Source organism: Enhydra lutris, unplaced genomic scaffold (genome assembly GCF_002288905.1).
Source record: "Enhydra lutris kenyoni isolate GAN:26980312 unplaced genomic scaffold, ASM228890v2 scaffoldscaffold3, whole genome shotgun sequence".
NCBI classification, from domain to species: domain Eukaryota; kingdom Metazoa; phylum Chordata; class Mammalia; order Carnivora; family Mustelidae; genus Enhydra; species Enhydra lutris.
Genome location: NW_019154087.1, coordinates 35,268,988 through 35,285,522, shown reverse-complemented (window position 1 = coordinate 35,285,522; position 16,535 = coordinate 35,268,988). Strand labels below are relative to the sequence as shown.

Below are 16,535 nucleotides of genomic sequence, written 5' to 3'. Positions count from 1 at the left end.
ATTTCCATACTGCAGTCTTTACTTGAATTTTAAAAAGCTTTGCTTTGGTTTTAATCCTGAAAACCTGAAACAGATAGCAATTGTCACAAAATCAGCAGGCTTCAGGGGTCCAAAAATCATATAAATCAGATATTCATTCATTCCTATTTTTTTTTTTTTAGTTAAAACAAGTTTTATTTTTTCTTCCCAATTTTTATTTAAATTCCATTTAGTTAACATACACTGTAATATTAGTTTCAGGTGTAGGATTAGTGATTCATCACGTACATACAATACCCAGTGCTCATCACAAGTGCACTCCTTAATAGCCATCATACATTTAACCCATCCTCCCACTCTCCTCCCCTCCAGCAACCCTCAGTTTGTTCTCTATAGGTAAAAGTCTGTTTTATGGTTTGCCTCTCTTTTTTCTGCCCCTATGTTCATCTGTTTTGTTTCTTAAATTCCACATATTAGTGAAATCCTATGGTATTTGTCTTTCTCTGGCTGATTTATTTCACTTAGCACTATACTCCTTAGCTCCATCTATGTCATTGCAAATGGCAAGATTTCATTCTTTTTTATGGCTGAGTAATAAGCAACTTGTTTTTTAAAAGCTTAACTTTTATTTATTTTAATAATGTGATCACATTGCATTAAAAAAGTTGCATTCTTTTCTTTGGCTCTTGCCTTATACTATGTTGCATTATTTTTATTTATATAAATATTATTTTTCAGACTAGATTGGGTATACCTTGAAGGCAAAGACTACCATATTTCACATATTTTTATATTCCTATAGCAATTATCTCCCAGAATTTGATCTTTAGTGCAGTGAAAAAAGCCTAGAAGATGATGTTGAGTTCAAGCTTCAAATCTACCACTAGTCATTGGTATGACTTAGAACAGATTCTATTACCATATCTGTGAGTTAGGCATCAAAATATCAGCTGCCCCACAGTGTTGTAAAGAGCAAATAAATTTATGTGTAAAGGGCATTTTTTTAAGAATGGAAAAAATGCTTTATAAATGTTAGCTATTATCATGAGGAAGAAATGGAGGACAGAGGCAGGATAGACTTTCTTCAGTGAAGGGATATCTCATCTTACCCTTCTGTTTAAATGTCATCTTTCTATAATTGTCCCACTGATTTTTTTTTTTTAGTAAAAAAAGGATTATCATTGATATATCTCTGCTGCTGTAGATTTTGAAGTGAGCTTTTAAGGAATTTGCTAAATTAAAGATTTGTGTGAGAAAGAATGTGGCTTCTCAATTAAAACCAAAGTCCTTGGGATAACAGGTAATGAAAGTCTTTTTGTCTGTGGTGTAGGCTTCTGCAATTTTCTCAGAAGATGCTTACCTAATGAATTGAAAAGAAAAATACTTTTAGCATTAGGTTATGATAGAGGTGTCAGAACAGGGGTATTCAGGACAAGAGGATTCCACAAAGGAAAGGAAATATGATGTAATCCATAACATGGTGAGGAGCACAGGTGCAGGTTTTGAAAATTCATTTTCCCATCCTTCACTTACTTGGCAAGAAATGAAAATATTTAAGAAAATAATATTGAATGTTTATAGCTATTCACCTGATGGAAAATTGCAGAAAACTAGAAGTTTAAAAGAGTGTGCATGAACAAAAAAAAAAAAAAAAAAGGTTTCCAAAGAGTATCTGTGTTTAATCAAGCACTAGAGATAAGGAATGTAAGTATTTGGGGTTTTCTTGTGCAACTATTTCATTTATCAAAACATTCAAGCAGGCTGTCCTGATTCCTCCAATGAAAATTAAGTTTCCCTTTCTTTAAACCACTTTAACATTTTAAGCTTTTTGGATGGTACTTACCATAATGTGTTTTATGTTATAGCAAGTAGAACTTGACTTACCTACACTACTGAGTTGTAAGCAGCTTGAGGGAAGAAACCCAAGTCTTACCTTTATGTTCCTTACAGATCTCTTTAGGATCTTCAGATTAATGCATAATGATTGCGAGGAAAATGGAATTCAAAGAAAGATTCCTGTAATTATATTGTGGAAATGAAACAAAGTCTTGAGTTATCTCAGCAATGAGAAATCCATCAAGGCTACTGGCATCTCAGCTCTATTATAAGGACACAGGTGTCAAGCATTAGCAGCTACCATCATCCATTAATCACCACAGCATTCTGGTATCTCTATTTTAGGAACTAGACATTGATAATATTGGAGGTAGATGCCATTTTGGAATTCTTTGCCTTTCTTATAAAAAGGGCCTGGAATATGATGACATAAAGCTTCCGGTGTACTTTTGCCCTCTGTTTAACATGCTAGAAGCACTCAGTTGGCATGGAATCCACTGTTAATAAGTAAATGGCCCACAATGTAGCTCCTTTTTTTTTTAATATTTTATTTATTTATTTGACAGACAGAGATCACAAGTAGGCAGAGAGGCAGGTAGAGAGAGAGGAGGAAGCAGGCTCCCTGCTGAGCAGAGAGCCCGATGTGGGGCTTGATCCCAGGACCCTGGGATCATGACCTGAGCCGAAGGCAGAGGCTTAACCCACTGAGCCACCCAGGCGCCCCCACAATGTAGCTCCTTATCCAAACATGACTTCAAGAGCAAAGACAAGTTGCAATTTTTAAATAATATCCCTCACCTAGTCAGATGGATTGAAAATTTCAAACCTTCAATTGTTATTCTGCTGGAAAGTGATGTTGGGTTTTATTGATAAGTATTTTCTAGATAGTTTTAATCTAATAGTTAAAAACTATCCAAAAGACAATGATTGTATATTTTAATTGTTGGGGGAAAAAAAAAACAGGGATATTTTTAAAAGCTAAAATAGTTTGGGTTATTATGCAACATTTCATTGATATTGCTACAGGCTATAATCATACTATTTTAATGGTTCTCCTTTTAAAAATGAATTCATAATGCTTTGTAACATTAGAATTATTAGAAACATGTATATAATGGCAATGATGATGTTAATATACATTTAAATAGAGCTTTACAGTTCACAAAGCAGTAACAGCAATGCTAGAACACTTTGCTAACAGCAAAGCAATATGTCCCCAACTGGGAAGGTCCCTTGAGGGCTATAGAAGTCCAAGGGGATCCAGAAGTCCAGAGTGGCTGTTTGAAAGAAGAGAATAGCAAAAACCAAAGTAGGTTTTTAGAGGAAGCTTCAGGGTCACTGCTATCTCTCCATTACTATAGATTTAGAACCAAGAGGCTAAAAGCAAATATGAAAGTTAGTGATTAAGGGTAACAGAATATGCCACCCCAAAATATGCTACTTTGGTATATTGATGATTTTGAGCTGGAAGCACTTGAAAAACAGCAAATGCAGGGAGAAGCTTTCTCTAAATAACCCTTATTGACCTAAACATAAATCCTCTAAAAGGAACTCAAGTGTCGTAAATCCCCTCCCTGGGAGTTTCATCAACAAGGAATGACCCTCATCCCAGGAGAAGAGACTAGAAGTGAGGCACACATCCAGACAAACTTTGTCACAAAATACCACAACTCCCATGTATTCTACCAAAGGCCATTCATCTTTCATAAATATGATTTACTCTCCCCTAAGCCTACTTCCCTCATCCCTTAACTTTCCAAACTAGATGGCTTTTAATCCTGATTTCTAAAGCCACTTCTTTGAATTACTCATTTTCCCCAGGGTATCTCCCATGTATACATGAGGCATACATGTTGATAAAAATTTTACATATGATTACAGATAGAGGAAGTAGTATCAGCAGCATGAGGGACTAGGGGGTCCTCTCACAGAACAACAATTTGACAGCCATCCATGAACAAAATACCTTTGTGAGAACTTCGGAATCCTAGTTGTGAAATCCAGGCAGAATCTAAGACTGAATAAGAGTGTTTTCAAGAGGCGCATCTGGGTGGCTCAGTCACTTAAGCATCCAACTGCTGATTTCAACACAGGTCATGATCTCAGGGTCTTGAAATCAAGCCCCACATCGGGCTCCATACTGGGCATTGAACCTGCTTAAGAGTCTCTCTCTCCCTCTCATTCTACTCCTCCTTCCCCCTTTCTCTCTCTCTCTCTCTTAAAAAAAAATAAATAAAAATTTAAAAAAGAATGCTTTTAAGAGCAGGCTATATCTCAGTGCTTGGTCAACCATCGGTTGTCCTGTCTACATTCCTGCTGAAAGCAGCCTATCCCCTGAGGACTTGATTCCGATGCTATAAAGGTACAAAAGAATTATGCCCATTCTTACCACTTCCATTCAACATAGTACCAGAAGTCCCAGACAGAGCAATTAGGAAGGAAAAAAAAATAAAAATATCCAAATCAGAAAGGAAGAAATCAAATTATCTCTCTTTGCAGATGATAAGATCATATATGCAGAAAATCTTAAAGACTAAACAAACAAACAAAAAAAACACACCCTTCTAGAACTAATAAGTAAACTCAGTTAAGTTGCAGAATACAAAATCAGCATACAAAAATCAGTAGCATTGCTATAACAAACAATGAACTCTCTGAAAAGAAATTTTTCTCTTTCCCCTCATCAGATTTACCAGGAAATTTCTTTCTCCTCAAATAAATAAACAAACTAGCCAACAAACGGGATATTTGATTTAATTTTAGTTCTATTTATTTTTATGAACTCATTAAATTCTATATTTATAGATAATATTTTTTAAAGATCTATTTATCTGAGAGAAAGGGAAAAGAGAATGTGTGCACTGGAGTCGGGGGTGGAGGTATAGAGGGAGAAAATCCCCAAGCAGACTTCCCGATGATCAGGGAGCACTATGTAGCCCTGAACTCATGACCCATGAGCTCACCACCTGAGCTGAAACCAAGAATTGGGCACTCAACCAACTGAGCCACCTGGCTCCCCTATATAATATTTTTTAATTAATTTTATTAAAATTGCTTTTTATTTTTGATACATTTGTAGTTTAGGGGAAGAAGTCACACTTACAAATAAAAGACAATCATTAAAAGGTAAACAACTCAGAATAAAGTTATGTTCCCTAAATAATGATAGAGAAGATTGTATAATTATTTGTTCTTCATTGCAATGCCTACCAAAAGGTGGGCAAAATATTCAAAATTGCCATAGACCGCACTTGGCAACAGATTACCCCAGAATAACAGAAGTTAGGAAATGTATCTTGCCAACAGGGTAGTGTTGATTATTTTTCTTCAGTGTGTCTTTGACTTGCAGCATTCATTTGGAACATAGGTCACATTCAAGGAGATCATACCTATATTGGGTGGGTACAGAAGCCTACCTAGCTTAGAAGCCTAGTAACCTAAAGGAGACAGTATCTCTTGTAACAACTTCAAAAGTGAGGGACACCTGGGTAGCTCAGTGGGTTAAGCCTCTGCCTTCACCTCAGGTCATGATCTCAGGGTCCTGGGATGGAGCCCCACATTGAGCTCTCTGCTCAGCAAGGAGGCTGCTTCCTCCTCTCTCTCCCCCTGCCTCTCTGCCTACTTGTGATCTCTCTTTCTGTCAAATAAGTGGATAAAATCTTAAGAGGGGAAAAAAAAAAAAAAAGCTTTACTTCCAGGTCCCCAAAGACCAATTACAGGAATGACTACACTCAGAGAAGCTCAAAGACATGGCTTTTTTCCATACATTTATTGTTTTCCCAGTCCAGGTGACATTTACCACTCAAGGGTCATTTTACTATAGACTATGTTGCCTGGAAACATATTTAACATTCTAACTTTATCACATTTCCAGAACAGAGCTATAAATTAACCAAATGCCAAATTCTCAAAAAATAGGTATTTAAAAAGATAAGTCCTATGACCTTTTATCCAATTAAATATACACAATTGTAATATGTCTTACCCTAACTGTATAACTTAAAATTCCAAACTTAAATCCTATTTTCTTCTTTTGTTCTCCATATTTTCACAGGTAAAATATGGAAATTATGCTTTTGTGTGGGATGCAGCCGTGTTGGAATATGTGGCTATCAATGACCCAGATTGCTCATTTTACACCATCGGGAACACGGTTGCTGATCGAGGATATGGAATCGCACTACAACATGGCAGTCCTTACAGGGATGTTTTTTCACAAAGGTAAGATTCGTGTGTGCTCCAAATAAGGAGAGACAAAAAAACAGAAAAAGAAAATCCCTTAGTTATGTGTGTAGTTTTTATTATATTTTATTTTCTTTGTTTAGAAAAGCATAGTAAAAAACAATAAAAGATTATAAATGTTATTTAGTAAGACATTCAATTCCTAACGCATGTACTGAAATATTGTTTTTCCATAAAAAGGGAAAAATAGTGCTACATAAACTGGTTTTACTTTTTAAAAATTGATATACAAAAGGAAGTAGTATGTTAATAATTTCTTTAGAACTTAATTAGCCGTTTACTTTCTGAATTTTAAATATCACAGAAAAATTAGTTCATTTCAAGAACATCAAAGCATAAAATAAACTTCAGGTCCAAGTCAAAGTTCTGATGTACTGAGGCACAGAATGATAGGAATGTTTCCATCTGAATTTTGCAAAGGAAAAGGATAAGAATTTTAGAGTCCCGGGGCACCTGAGTGGCTCAGTGGGTTAAGCCTCTGCCTTCGGCTCAGGTTGTGATCCCAGGGTCCTGAGATCAAGCCACGCATCAGGCTCTGTTCAGCAGGGAGCCTGCTTCCCACCTCTCTCTGCCTGCCTCTCTGCCTACTTGTGATCTCTCTCTCCCTGTCAAATAAATAGATAAATAATCTTAAAAAAAAAAAAAAAGAATTTTAGAGTCTCTCATGTAGTGTCAAAGTATATGAGACTTCGTCATGGAATTAAGGGAATGGTTTATTAAGAAATTACACCCCTGGGACGCCTGGGTGGCTCAGTTGGTTAAGCAGCTGACTTCGGCCCAGGTCATGATCCCAGCGTCCTGGGATCGAGTCCCACATCGGGCTCCTTGCTCGGCGGGGAGCCCGCTACTCCCTCTGCCTCTGCCTGCCATTCTGTCTGCCTGTGCTCGCGCTCTCTCTCTGACAAATAAATAAAATCTTTAAAAAAAAAAAAATTACACCCCTCCTCAAATGAGAATTTTCTTATATAAGTTTTTTTAAGAAAAAAGGTTTTGAAATGTACACTTTAGATGAACAATGTATATGAAAGACTTGGGCCTGCGAGGTACTCCCAAAGATCACTGCATTTCATTCTATCTACTACCAAACAAGTGTGGGCCTAAGGGAGAGCAGTATCTTTCAGGCAGGAGTATATTTCATTTCACAATGATAATGCATGTTGTTTATTTTCTAGAAATTTTTCTATCTATTTTCTAAAAGCTAATGCCAGATCAAGAGGTCAGTACCAGGTAAAAGTAAGCCCCAAATTTCAAACTATTTGAGCTGCATTCCTCCAAATTTTAAGATAGCAAAAAGTTAGGTATTTTGCGTTAAACAAAACAAAAATAAAAACAAACAAAAAAACAAACACCTGAGTTAGTCATCCAGAATTTATGTTAAAACTCTTCCATGAGCTAACAAAAAAATCTAGGCCTCTCCGCTTATCTACAAAAGTGGAAGTTAGAATAACCCCAATGTCTTATATTAGTTGGCCTTTCTGTGTAGCAAATAACCCCAAAGCATCCGTGCCTTTTTTGCATTCGTGAAACGTACGTAGAGCTGTGACTTGGCGAAGTTGTGCAGCAAGCTGCCGGTCTCCTACAGGTCTTCAGCGCTGCCAGAAGCCTGCAGTGTTTCTTGTACTTCTGGTATGGATGTGACATATGTCACATCAGCCCACAAACCACTAATGAAAGGGAGTCTCATGGTCAAGCCCAAATCGATAGAGCGAGGAACTGTAATGTACATAAAGGGAAGAAGGGAGCAAATAATTATTGAACGATAATACAACTTATCAGTGGTCCCTTATGGATCTAAAAAAAATCTAAAAATGACAAAAGTAGGGGTGCCTTGGTGGCTCAGTGGGTTAAGCATTTGCCTTCAGCTCAGGTCATGATCTGGCCTGGGATGAAGCCCTGCTTTGGGCTCCTTCCTCAGCGGGGAGCCTGCTTCTCCCTCTGCCTGCCACTCCCCTGGCTTGGGCTTGCGCTCTCTCTCTCTGACAAATAAATACATAAATTCTTTAAAAAATAAATTAAATAAATAAATGAAATTTTAAAATCTAAAATGACAAAGAATGAAACAAGCATAAATTGGGAAGTAAAGTATCATTCAAAATCATTCAAAACACACTTATTGATGAGTATGTTCTAAGAGGAACAAACTGGAAAATCAGTTATGCCTTAAAGAATTTACCTGGAAGTAATTTACCTGGAAGACACTTGCAGTCTAGTTGCAGATACATGGCCCATGCACATGAGACAATGAATGATGCAGACATTTCTATAAATGTGTGCTGATATTTATATATATACAATATCAGTATGACTTACTTATATTGGGTTAAATTGTGTAGTTGAGATATTGAAAGAATTCAGTACTGAATGGAATAAAGAGTTAAAGGAAACATGAATGAAAGCTCTCCAGAGAAGGTGAGCCCTGAATTTGATCTTAAAGGATTAATAGAGAATAGTTAGGCTAAAAGGATAAAAGAGATAATTCTTGGAGAAATGATGAAGACAGCAGGATCGAAGTAGGAGAAAGCAGAACACGCTGAAGAGCAACAAGGGTGGCAAGTTAATTAGAGAGGAAATTTAAAGTTTGGGAATCATACAGTAAGCCACAAATAGCTGTGAGAACTTATTTCCATTCTGGAGCCCAGGAGCAAAATTAGAAGACAGTATTTAAGGGAGGGTTAATCTTTGAGATTAGGGTTGAGCTTTGAGAAGAAGGATGGATTAGGATTGGCAAAGACTAGAGCAAACCTAGAAGCATGGAAGAAGGAAGACTGAGTTCAGAACTGGGCAATGGGGAATGAGAAAGAAGGAATAGACAGAGGAGACACTTCTAGACTAAGAAGCACAGCATTGATTTCATTAACTTAGAAGCTTGGGTGGAAAGCATAATAGAATGAAGGGGATGCCAAGGTCCATGGAGAAAGACCAGCGGAAAAGTCTAATTGATACTGAACATGAACCATGTTGTTGAAAAAGGATTATTTATTCCTTAGTTGTGGTTAATTGGGTTTTGCTTCACTACAGATTTTTGTTGTTGTCGTTTCCAGACCTGATTTCTAGATCTTATATGCAAAAGAAGAACCCAATAAAATCAATACACAGACGTAATAGCAATTAAAGAAACGTTTAATAAATCACATGAAGTGTTCCCTGTGGTGCTCTACCTAAGAGAGATTTTAATTCTGAGGAAGTCCATTCCAGTGAACTGCTGAAAAATATTATTAAACATTGAGCATTCTTTTTCCTTTGATTTGCATTATGGAGATAAACGATTTAAATTGTCTCTCTCTGTGGAGTTCCTTAATAATGACATCTACATCCTGGTTCCCCGGACACCTGGAAGAAGGGAGATCCAGGAAAAAAACGTGATCTGGCAATTGTTGATACACAACTCATCTTGTTTCACATGAGTGCCTCAGTCATTACCCAGACTCTCCTCCTGAATTCAGAAAATATCTTTCATTTTCCTATGCTATAGCCATTAGGGAAAAGAGATCTCTTTTTTATTAACTGATTTTAAAAAATTATACAGACCATAAAATTTAATCATTGTAATACACCTTAGAAATTACTATAAATAACTTTAATACATCAACTTATCCTAGGCCCTTGATTACACTAGATCACCGATTGCTACTGTAATTGCATTCAATGAAAATGAAAGTATTCAGGGTGATTTTTTTAATTAAAGATTTTATTTATTTATTTAGAGAGAGCAGGAACAGGGGGAGTAGCAGAGGGAGAGAGAGAATCTCAAGCAGACTCTGTGCTGAGTATAGTCCAGTGCCTGACTCAGTCTCACAACCCAGAGATCATGACCTGAGCCAAAATGAAGAGTCAGATGCCTAACCAACTGAGCCACCCAGGTGTCCCCACGGGATTTTTAGGTAGTAATCACTAATTATTTCTCAGGTGACTATATATCTATACCACAACTTAAAAGACATTAAAGTATTTAAATATCAAATAAATATTAATACATAAAGTAAATGTTATGTGTGGATATAGTAGCTATCTGCCCAGTATCTTATATGCTTGTATACTTTAATGACACTCCAAAGCAATTATATGAAATGTTGTACATTTGCCTATTATGCACTTGCATATGAGAGCACAACTATTATACTACAAATGTATACACTGAGTAGAGGGCCTGAGCTTTGGCAAGCATTAGGTTAGGCATCAGAAACATGGGCTGTAGGGATATATTCACTTTTACACTTCTACATGCAGGGATGACTTTTAAAGACCAGTAAGTGCTACAATATATATATTCATAGATTTGGATAGAGGAATTTTGTTTCTTTGATCTGAGTAAATACTAGGTAACTTGGCAGCAGAAGTTAAAGTATTTCTACAATCTCATCCGATAGGTCAGAGTTCCACTGTGGTGAGTAATGTTTGCAGTGAATTCTCCTGCACAGTTCATTAAATGTTTATGTGGCCCTCGTCTTGTAATAGTTCTTCATTTTCAAAAATTATTTAGTCAAAAGTTGTTGCAGATTATTAAAAGTGTGTGACAATTTTTGGAACCATACTGTCTGGATTTGAATCTCAGCTCTAATACTCAGTAGCTTTAGGGACAAATTACCTCGTTATGTCTCAGTTTCTTTGTCTCTTAAATGAGGATAAAAATAGGAACTCCCTCATAGACTAGTAAATGTAAGAACTCAAATCGGGCACACAGTAAACATGATATAGTCTTTTTTTTTTAAAGATTTTATTTATTTATTTATTTATTTTTGTTTTGTCTTGTTTGTTTTTTAGATTCCACATATAAGTGAAGGTATATGGCATTTTTCTCTCTCTGTCTGACTTACTTCTCTTTGATTAATACCCTCTAGGTCCATCCATGTTGTCACAAATGGCAAGATTTCATTCTTTTTTATGGCTGAGTAATATCCCATTATATAAATGTCCCATCTTCTTTACCTTTTCATCTGTCAGTGAACACTTAGGTTGCTTCCACATCTTGGCTATTTTAAATAATGCTGTAATGAACATAGGGGTGCATGTATGTTTTTGAATTAATGGTTTTGGTTTATTTGGTTAAATATTCAGAAGTGGAATTGCTAGGTTATAGGGTATTTCTATTTTTAATTTTTTGAGGATCCCCCATACTGATTTCCATAGTGGCTGCACTAATTTACATTCCCACCAACAGTGCATGAGAATTCCCTTTTCTCCACATCCTCACTGGCATTTGTTATTTCTTGACATTTTGATACTGGCCTCTCTGATAGGTGTGAAGTGATATTTCATTGTGGTTTTGGTTTGCATTTCCCTGATGATGAGTGATGTTGAGCACCTTTTCTTGTCTGTTGGCCATCAGTATGTCTTTTTTTTTTTTTTAAAGGTTCTATTCATCCATTTGACAGGCAGAGATCACAAGTAGTCAGAAAGGTGGGCAAAGAGAGAAAGGTGGAAGCAGGCTCCCTGCTGAGCGGAGAGCTCCATGCGGGGCTCAATCCCAGGACCCTGGGATCATGACCTGAGCTGAAGGTAGAGGCTTTAACCCACTGAGCCACCCAGCTGCCCCATGTATGTCTTCTTTAAAACAAAAAGTTTCCATTCAGGTTCTCTGCCCATTTTTTAATCAAATTATTTGATGTTGAGTTGTATGGGTTCTTTGCATATTTTCAATATTCACCCCTTATCAGCTCTATCATTGGCAAATATCTTTTCCCATTTAGTAGACTGCCTTTTTGTTTTGTTGATAATTTCCTTCACTGCAAAGTCTTTTCAGCTTACTATAGTTCCAATTGTTTATACTTTTGTTGCCCTTGCTTGAGGAGACATATCAAAAAAAAAAAAAAAAATTTGTTAAGACTGATGTCCAAGAGTTTACTGCCTATGTTTTTCTTTCAGGATTTTTGTGATTTCAGGTCTCACATTTAAGTTTCTAATCCATTTTGAGTTTATTTTTGTTTATGGCATGAGAAAATGGTCAGGTTTCATTGTTATGCATGTAGCTGTCCAGTGTTCCCTGCACCTTTTATTGCCCAGAGGTGTGGGGGAAACGTAGCCTTCTTTTCCCCTCTCTTCCTTCTGTGTGAAATCTACCCCAACGAATGCAGTCCAAAATGCTTCCATACTTGTGGAACACAGCTGTTCTCCTTTGGTTCTGCAGATATGCTCTTCCCCTCAGCCACATCAAGCTCTAGCAGAGTTCAGCCGTCGACTCAGCAATGTTTGGTATAAGCTTCAGATGGCGAAGCGTTTTCCCCCGAATTATGTATTGTACCTCAATAGCTAATGCTTTAAATGGCTACTTACAGGCGTCTGTAAGTTAAGTCTTTGGATGTGGTTTAATTGTTTGTCTTTAAAAGAAAGGAAACTTTTCTGCTGATTAAAAAAAAATTGTATATTCCCATTGTATATGCTTTCCCCTTTTGTTGTAGATTAATTGACCAGACAAGCACAGGCACTGTTCTGTGTGTCTGTTTGAGTGCCAGCACCATACTGTTTTGACTACTATAGGCCTACAGTATAGTTTGAGATCTGGGCATGTGATACCTCCAGGCTCGTTCTTTTTTCTCAAGACTGGTTTGGCTACTTGGGGTCTTTTGCGATGCCTTACAAGTTTTAGGATTATTTGTTCTGTGAAAAATGCTCTCAGCACTTTGGTAGAGTTTACGTCGAATCTATACACTCTTCTGGGTATAGTATGAACATTTTAACAATATTAATTTTCTAATCCATGTTCGTGGTGTATCTTTCCGTATGTGCCATCTTCAGTCTTCTATTTCTTTCATCAATGTCTTACAGTTTTCAGAGTATAGGTGTTTCACCTCCTTGGTTAAATTTATTTCTAGGTATTTTACTCTTCTTGATGCAATTGTAAATAGAATTGTTTTCTTAATTTTTTTTGCTAGTTCATTATTAGTGTATAGAAATGCGAAATATTTTTGTATGTTTATTTTGTATCCTCTGACTGCATTTACTAGTTCTAATCAGTTTTTTTGGTGGAACCTTTAGGGTCTTCTGTAAATAGTATTATGTCATCTGCCATACCAGTTTGAAGGCTTCTTTTGTCTTTTCCTTGTCTGATTGTTGTCTGGATTCAGAAAAAGCACATGAGATCTTTTCCTCTATCTCTGTCTTCAGACTTCTTACAGTTTATTCTTGGGTCCTGCCTAATGTTGGTAAGCCCCTTGAGTTCAGATGTGCATCTCTACATCTCTAGTGGCTACCTTTGTGCCAGCACAGAATAAGCATTCAATAAATATTTGATGAAAAAAGATCTACCCAACTTTTAGATCAAAGAGCATCACATTTACTTATATCCCAATAAATTAAATACCTATTCTTTGTGCTTGTTAGTAAAAAAAGAAAAAGTCTTCTATTTTCTCTTACATGACAATTTTTTCTTTCTTGGTTTCTCCCATTTTTTTATATAATAAATAATAAAAACTCAGGAAAAAAAAAGAAAAACACAGCACATGTCTACCTTTCTTTCCAGCTCCCTGCTGTAAGAACTTTTATGCTTTCATGCCCACAAGGAAGGTAGGAAAGATTCCTTTAACTTGAAAGCACAGAGCCCTAATCCTTTTATTCACCAATAAGAATGAAGTACTTTTAAACCACTTTCTTGCCTCTTCAGGAAGTGAAAGAAATGGATTGCCCAGTTAGCAGTTCCAAAATCAGTCAACAACTGGCTTGACCTCTGCTCTCAGTCAGCTGGAAGGAGCTCTCATGTAGATGCTTACAAACAGAAGTTAAATAATTGTTTTCTCTTTAGACATACAAAATACATACAGTCCCTCCGCTCTGAGAACAGGAGTGACATTATCAAGATACTTATGTAAACATTAAGCAATATGAACTTACCCATTAAACTGGTTTGGATAATAAATGCTGGAAACATTTTGAGGAAAGGAAGTCATTGCTGAGTAGAATAGAAAGATTTCCTCAGACCTGAGCTAGAAAGCTTCGAGGTAAGTAGAATTTGGATATTGGTCTGGGTAAGGTGCTCAGGAAGACATGAGGAAATCATCAAAACAAAAAGTTACCTTGTGTTGAAAGGACAATGAGAAGGAACTATGTGGCAGGTGAATACAGGTAGAGAAGCTAAAATTAAATGTGACCAGGTACTGATAGCTGCTACTTATTAGGTACCCACGGTGCTGAACATCTGATATATTTCATGTAGTACTTGCCACAAGTCTGTAAAGTGGTCACTTATTCATTGTGTTTTAAAAATTTAAAGAAACTGAGACTCAGAGCTAAGTATCTTACCAAAGTCACACAGTAATGACAAGTGGAGCTAGGACTCAAACCCAGGATGGGGTTTGTGTCCTACTCAGGACCCCACACCAGCTTTGCGAGGCTCTGAGGAGAACATTGGACACAGGAGCATTTGAGGAATCCAAGGTACTGGGTTAAACAAGACAGAATTTAATTGAGAAAAGCCATTACAAGGCCCTTGTTGTATTCCAACTGTGAAACGGTGAGAATGTTCTCAATAAGATTGAGAAATGATTAGAAAAAAAAGGTATGATTTGAAGAGGGATAGAGAGGATTTGGTGGCAATCAGAGGATCCAGGAAGCTGTAGGGGAAAGGATGTGCAGATTCAAGTGCTCACAACAGCTTTCTCTTGCATTCTCCTTCCAACTCTCATTTTTTTTCCTTTTTCGTCATTTATTCCAAGTGTTGCATCAGCTCAATTTCCCCTCCAGGGAAAAAAACAACTGGAAAATGATTTCTAGAAAAGTGGTGATGATTTTTTAAAAATGTAATTCATTGGGACACCTGGGTGGCTTGGTTGATTAATCCACTGCCTTCAGCTCAGGTCATGATCCCAGAGTCCTGGAATTGAGTCCCACATGGGGCTCCTTGCTCAGCTGGGAGCCTGCTTCTCCCTCTGCCTTCTCTGCCTGCCTCTCTGCCTGCATGTGTGCTTTCTCTCTCTCTCTCTCTCTCTCTCTGACAAAAAATAAATAAAATCTTTTAAAAAAAATGTAATTCACTACCCAGGGGTTATTTATTTCAAATGATTTTTCAGCTTACAGACTGAAGTAACATATTTGCTCAAATTATATTAACATATCCCTAGTGGTATTCTTCTGTCCCACACATCAGATACTATTTTTAAAAATAAATAAGTAAATAAATTTTAGAAAGCACACACGAGCACACACACACCACTGAAATCTTTTGGTTTTCTGTTCTGGATCAAGAAAACAAGATAGTTTAGATGGTCATGTTTATATAAAGTAGTAAAGAAAAAATGTTTCAGGAGTTGAAAAAGAAAGCAAGAGGACATGAAAGATTCACTTTCAAATAGAGACTGGAGTAAAATAAAATAATATATATTTGTATATATATTTTTATTTAAAATAACATTCTTGGGGGCGCCTGGGTGGCTCAGTGGGTTAAGCCGCTGCCTTCGGCTCAGGTCATGATCTCAGAGTCCTGGGATCGAGCCCCACGTCAGGCTCTCTGCTCAGCGGGGAGCCTGCTTCCTCCTCTCTCTCTGCCTGCCTCTCTGCCTGCTTGTGATCTCTCTGTCAAATAAATAAATAAAATCTTTAAAAAAAATAAAATAAAATAAAATAACATTCTTAACCTATAAAGTGTTAAAGGAAATTATTTTCTTTTCTCATATCATATACATATATTAAATAAGGATTAGCTTCTGGAAGCCATTAAGTAATATATCATTCCTATTTCAGAGTGGTTCCTTTTAAAACATTTGTTTTAAAATTCAAATTTTAGAATTTTGAATTTAGGGAACTACGACAAAAGAGAAAAAAAATGAAGTCGCTTATTAGTCATTTTTTTCTGTTTCCTGAATCCTCATGAAGCTATCCTTATACCTAGTATTCTGTGGATTTTACCCATCACCCTGACTGCTGCTTCTGATGGAGAACCTAAATATTTTACATTTGTTTCAGCGTTCAGCCTAATTAAATGGAAGTATAAGTACAATTGGTGATATTTCAAATATTCCAAAAATATTTATCAAATGGGCACTATATGATTTGAGATTAGTTTTATTAATCTTGTAAAGCAGTAGCCAAATTTTACGAAAATTACCAAGCTTTGCTGTCAAGGGGCAGACAGCATTCTCAATGCTGAACACAATCCCAACCATCAGACAATGCAACCCCATGGAGGAGATTTCAAAGTGTTATAAGATTCTGTTTTATTTGCACTTGCATCACACAGCATTTGGGGAATACTTCATCCAAGGTACAAGAGTACCTTTTATAAACAAACATCTTTATTAGATTTTCTGGAAAAAAATTATTGAGGTACAGGGAAGATAAATGACTAGTGCGAAGTGCAGAGCAGTATTTCAGCTGAGTAATGAGCCCATGACATTAGACCAAGCTGCTTGGCAAGCAGTTGGATCAGCCTTTCATTATTTTATAAGATTTGGGCTGTTTCTAGAGCTTACTAAGTATGATTTCATTCAAAAAGTGGTTGTTTTACAAAAAAACATGGTTATTATAGTGGTATAAAGTAGGTGTGACTGAAG

General features: G+C 36.6%; 1 protein-coding gene across 2 annotated transcripts in view; it reads left to right on the top strand.

Annotated features, from left to right (window-relative positions):
- LOC111155139 (glutamate ionotropic receptor delta type subunit 2) overlaps positions 1–16,535 on the top strand; it is a 1,452,064-nt gene that overhangs the window by 1,337,846 nt on the left and 97,683 nt on the right. For both annotated transcript variants that reach the window (XM_022515215.1, XM_022515223.1), the window contains one exon: positions 5,870–6,036. In XM_022515215.1, coding sequence (XP_022370923.1) covers positions 5,870–6,036 — 167 coding nt within the window. The remainder of the gene's footprint in view (positions 1–5,869; positions 6,037–16,535) is intronic.